The sequence below is a fragment of the Diuraphis noxia genome, unplaced genomic scaffold (genome assembly GCF_037042655.1).
Source record: "Diuraphis noxia isolate RWA-SAM2 unplaced genomic scaffold, SU_Dnox_SAM2 contig0002, whole genome shotgun sequence".
Lineage (NCBI taxonomy): Eukaryota > Metazoa > Arthropoda > Insecta > Hemiptera > Aphididae > Diuraphis > Diuraphis noxia.
In genome coordinates this window covers 85,416,870-85,420,950 of record NW_028301712.1, presented here as the reverse complement: position 1 = coordinate 85,420,950, position 4,081 = coordinate 85,416,870, and the positions used below count along the sequence as shown (strand labels likewise).

The 4,081-nt window shown below is 24.5% G+C and overlaps 1 protein-coding gene across 1 annotated transcript; it reads right to left on the bottom strand.

The window, feature by feature from the left end:
- Positions 1-982: 982 nt before the first annotated feature.
- Positions 983-1,635, bottom strand: LOC107168165 (uncharacterized). Its single transcript, XM_089218531.1, has 3 exons — positions 1,539-1,635; positions 1,375-1,472; positions 983-1,276 (listed from the first exon to the last, which is right to left on the bottom strand). Exons 1-3 carry the CDS (start codon positions 1,633-1,635, stop codon positions 983-985), a joined length of 489 nt encoding a protein of 162 aa, XP_089074657.1.
- Between the last annotated feature and the right edge of the window lie 2,446 nt (positions 1,636-4,081).

The window sequence follows — 4,081 nt, the reverse complement described above, 5'->3', positions numbered from 1 at the left end:
CTACCTTTATTATTATTGAGTTACGGTGAATGGTTGTATACATTTCTTAAAAAATACTTTTAATACTAAATACATTTTTTGACCAAATTCTAATGCAAATATGCGATATAAATGTTTCCTAGTAAAATATATTCCAATTTAATATTTTCCAATGGTATATAATTGCAAAAGGTATGCCGTTTTCAATTATTTATTTTTCAAAAAACATACATTTCCGAAAAAATACTTTTTTAACAAAATATATTTCCAAATCAATACAGTTACAAAAAAAAAACACAATTTAGAAAATTTTTTTTTGGAATGTTTGTTTTCTGACCAATTATTGTTTTTAAAAAAATACAGTCCTCAACGTTTTCATTACATCCTCACTCACTCATTCTTAACATTTTTTTTTAAAGTGTGAATTATTGTAGATGCTTTTTTAAATGTTTATTGTGATATGAGAACTGTCAAGGGTGGTCACCGTGTTTAAAAAAGTAAAAAGTATTCAATTAACAGAGATGACGTTTGATGAGATAATAATGAATAATTATGACGCTCCAAAATTATAATACAAAGATATTCGTGATAATAAAAATATTCCTAATAATATTTAAATCAAATAATTTTACCATTTTTTTTCTTTTTGTAATATTTTATGCTTTTATATTTTGTATATATATATATATATATATATATAATTTATATATATATATATTTTTTTTATTGATCTTGAAATGTACACAAATAAATTTCCACTTCGAAAACACGAGCCATTAGCGTTATTTTATAAACTATATTGTAGATACGTCACTAAAAATGTTGTCATAAATATTTTTTTATATACGTACATTTATTTTAATTTTAGAATTGAAAATTTAATCAGAACACATCATAATTTACACCGAATAAACAATTTTTTAAAATATATTTTTAATTTTTAATGTTAATTGTAAAAATAATTCTCCAATTTTTAATTTAGAAAACTCCGAGGTATCAATAATTACGAACAGCAAGGACATGATACAAATTTTAAAAATCTATTTATACAACTCAATTTTATCTTCTTCATCCTTTCCGATATATATTTTTGTTCATCCTCAATGAATTGAAGTTGTGAGAGATTATGATTAAATATGATTTGTACCATTTTTAAATCATAGATCACATCAGTCGAGTATTGTATTTCATCTAAAATACGCACGGCTAATTCATTAATTCTTGTAAATTCGTGTAATTTTGTTTCAAAATATGCTTTTTTGTTAGCTGGTGGCTTGAATCGTTTAATATTAGACAACTATTAAAATAATATAATATTAGGTGGATATATCATGTGATTTTAAACACGATGTTATATTTTATTTAATGTGAAAAAGATAATTTTAAAAAAGCTACCTTAAAAGACACCATATTCTCCAATTTGTCTACAGATTTGTAGAGCTCATTTTCTTCAACATCCAACTGATGGAGTTTTACAATTTTCTCATTATTTGGTGTTCCTTTTTTTCTATTGCAATTTTCAGATTTACTACTGTCGTTCAGAGGATCACTTTTTTTATTTTTGCAGGGGGATTGGCAACATTGTATCGTATTTCTTTGTCGAAGACAGTAGTACTTCTTGCCAAATTTCTCAATAAAAATTTTTTCCCCTGACATGAATAACACGACGTTAATCTAACGTCATTTAAATTTATAGAACTATTTTTAACGAAAAATTTTAAAATTTAAAAATACATTATTATTGAATAAAATACTATGCATAAAGGAATAAACCAAATATTGTTACTATAGCATGAAATAAACAATATCACTTTCTTGCATTGTTGATCCTATTAAAATACAGGCTATATAATAAAAGGGCATAAATAAGAATTTTTAATTTTTTAAACTGCATATTAAATTAATATTACTAACGTTTTTTATTTATATTATTATTTTATTATTAGTTGTTATTATTTGTATGATGTATCTAATAAAGTTAAAAAATATTCTTATTTATGGAAATTAAAATTGTTTATTATTATTATTTTTTTCTGATGGCTCTAGTCATTTTAATTATATTATGAATATTATGAAATATATTAAAATAATAAAAAAATCATTTTATAAAACAATTTATAAAATAATACTTTATCTTGTATTTTTAAGATTATTGATGACTGTCATACGATCTAAACGTTGAAATTGACCAAATAGCAAGTAAAAGAGACAAATTAATTAGCTGGTTGTAAATAAACTACAATCAAATTACATCTAACAAAATTTAAATGTCAGATATATTTTTAAAAATTATTCTCGATAAAACAATATACAATTCTTTAATTGTTAACAAGAAATATTATGTTTTCTACACATTTATTAATTTATTCGGAAAAAAATATTTAAAATCTTATTTTGCAGCTTTTCAAATTTTAATGTAATTAATTGCATTTACGTCGACAAGACAGTTTTCGAATTTTTAGAAGCATGTTTAAATTCAAAAGATAGACTTTTGTTTTTTAGCTACATAATTATTTTCGGATAAGGTGACATTGGTATGTTTATCATGAGGTAATTTGAATGTATTAAAATTTTGTTCGTAATTTTTCAATAATTATATGATTGTCATATTAAAATATGGCACGTAAAGAAAAACTTGAGATTTGTTTAACTCGTAGACGCCAAAAGAGCGTTATAGAAAATGTACATTTTTTGAATGGGATAAAAATTTAAATTCTATAGCATCTAATTCAAAACTTTTCCAGAAGACCTAGTTTACGGAAACATTGTACGACAGCAAGATTATAGTGTCAATAAAAATTCAACGTGTTTTTAAAGCTCTTTTTGGACTAAAAATAAACGAGCATTATTGTGTTTTATTTACACAACGAGATTGTATTTTTTATTTTTTTTAGTAGTAATACGCATAATATTATATGTATTATTCACAATTCACTTTTCACGTTTCAAAATATATTTTGTAATCTAAAATGAACTATTTTGCAACTGAAAAGTTTTTTTACTGATCACTATTTAAAGGAATTTTCTACAAAAAAAGTCGTGTTTGTTCGACAATTATAGGGAAATATGAATCAATTATTATTTCTTCTGCACATAATTATGAATAAGCCATAGTTTTCACTTTTCTTGTGGTATACTTACGTCTCACTTATCCTGGTCAAATATTTCGTGAGAACAATTTATGATATTATATTTTATTTCTTCACATGCAACAGACTCCTCATTTATAACTTAAAGTACAGTATAGGTTGAGTATCAATTATAAGTTGATTAAAGTCGACAGCTCACAACTACAAACTTGTGAATGAACAAATAATTAAAAAACGGCTTGAAAATTTAAATATTTGTGTAAAATGATACATACATAATATATAGATGCTTTTATTCATGTAAAATAGACTATTTAAGTAACATTTTTGCTTAGAAGTATTTATTTTTTTATTACTTTTATTTGTTAACGGCATCAACAACGTGGTTATTAGCCGGCGTTACATTTTTTTTTTTTTTACATTCATTGCATACAGGCATGCTTGTAAGTTTTAGTTATTTAAATCAGTTGACGAAGTTCTGTAGTGTTGACAAAATTAAAGTCTTTTGGTCGTCTCGGAGTGAATGCTAGCATCTCGTATAGTGTCTACAGAAGTTTCAGTTCAATCCGCCTTTCAAGGAATTATCGGCATTCTGTCAGTATAATATGTTTGACTGTAATGATTGTTCCACACGTCGCGCATGAAGGTGGGTCTACTTTGGCCATAAGTTATCCGTGAGTCATGCGAGTGTGGCCTATTCGTAGGTGGACCAAAATTACTTCTCCCTTGTGGACATCTCGAATGGTTTAAGATTAACAAGACGTATTATAACTATTACTATTAAGTATTAATGTTAAAAAAGTTATAGTAAAAACGAATATAATCAAGTGAAATGTAAAATTATATTTACCACACACTACACACTAAATTTTTAGTTATTCAGTCTTTTTGTCTATACATTACAAATGAATAATGTCAGTTATATAAGAACAAATAAAAAAAATTAATATTCAAGTTTACATTGTTATAATTTTAAATTTTGAGTGCAAAAATGCAGTATGAAATGCATGAAA

What these genes read in the sequence shown, in the direction of transcription:
- LOC107168165 (XM_089218531.1), bottom strand. Translation starts at nt 1,635, where the DNA reads ATGTCAGGGGAAAAAATTTTTATTGAGAAATTTGGCAAGAAGTACTAC. An exon ending in TTGCCAATCCCCCTGCAAAA is followed by an intron (nt 1,473 to 1,538) that starts ATAAAAAAAGTG and finishes AAAAAGGAACAC; the next exon opens with CAAATAATGAGAAAATTGTA. An exon ending in AGAATATGGTGTCTTTTAAG is followed by an intron (nt 1,277 to 1,374) that starts GTAGCTTTTTTA and finishes TTATTTTAATAG; the next exon opens with TTGTCTAATATTAAACGATT.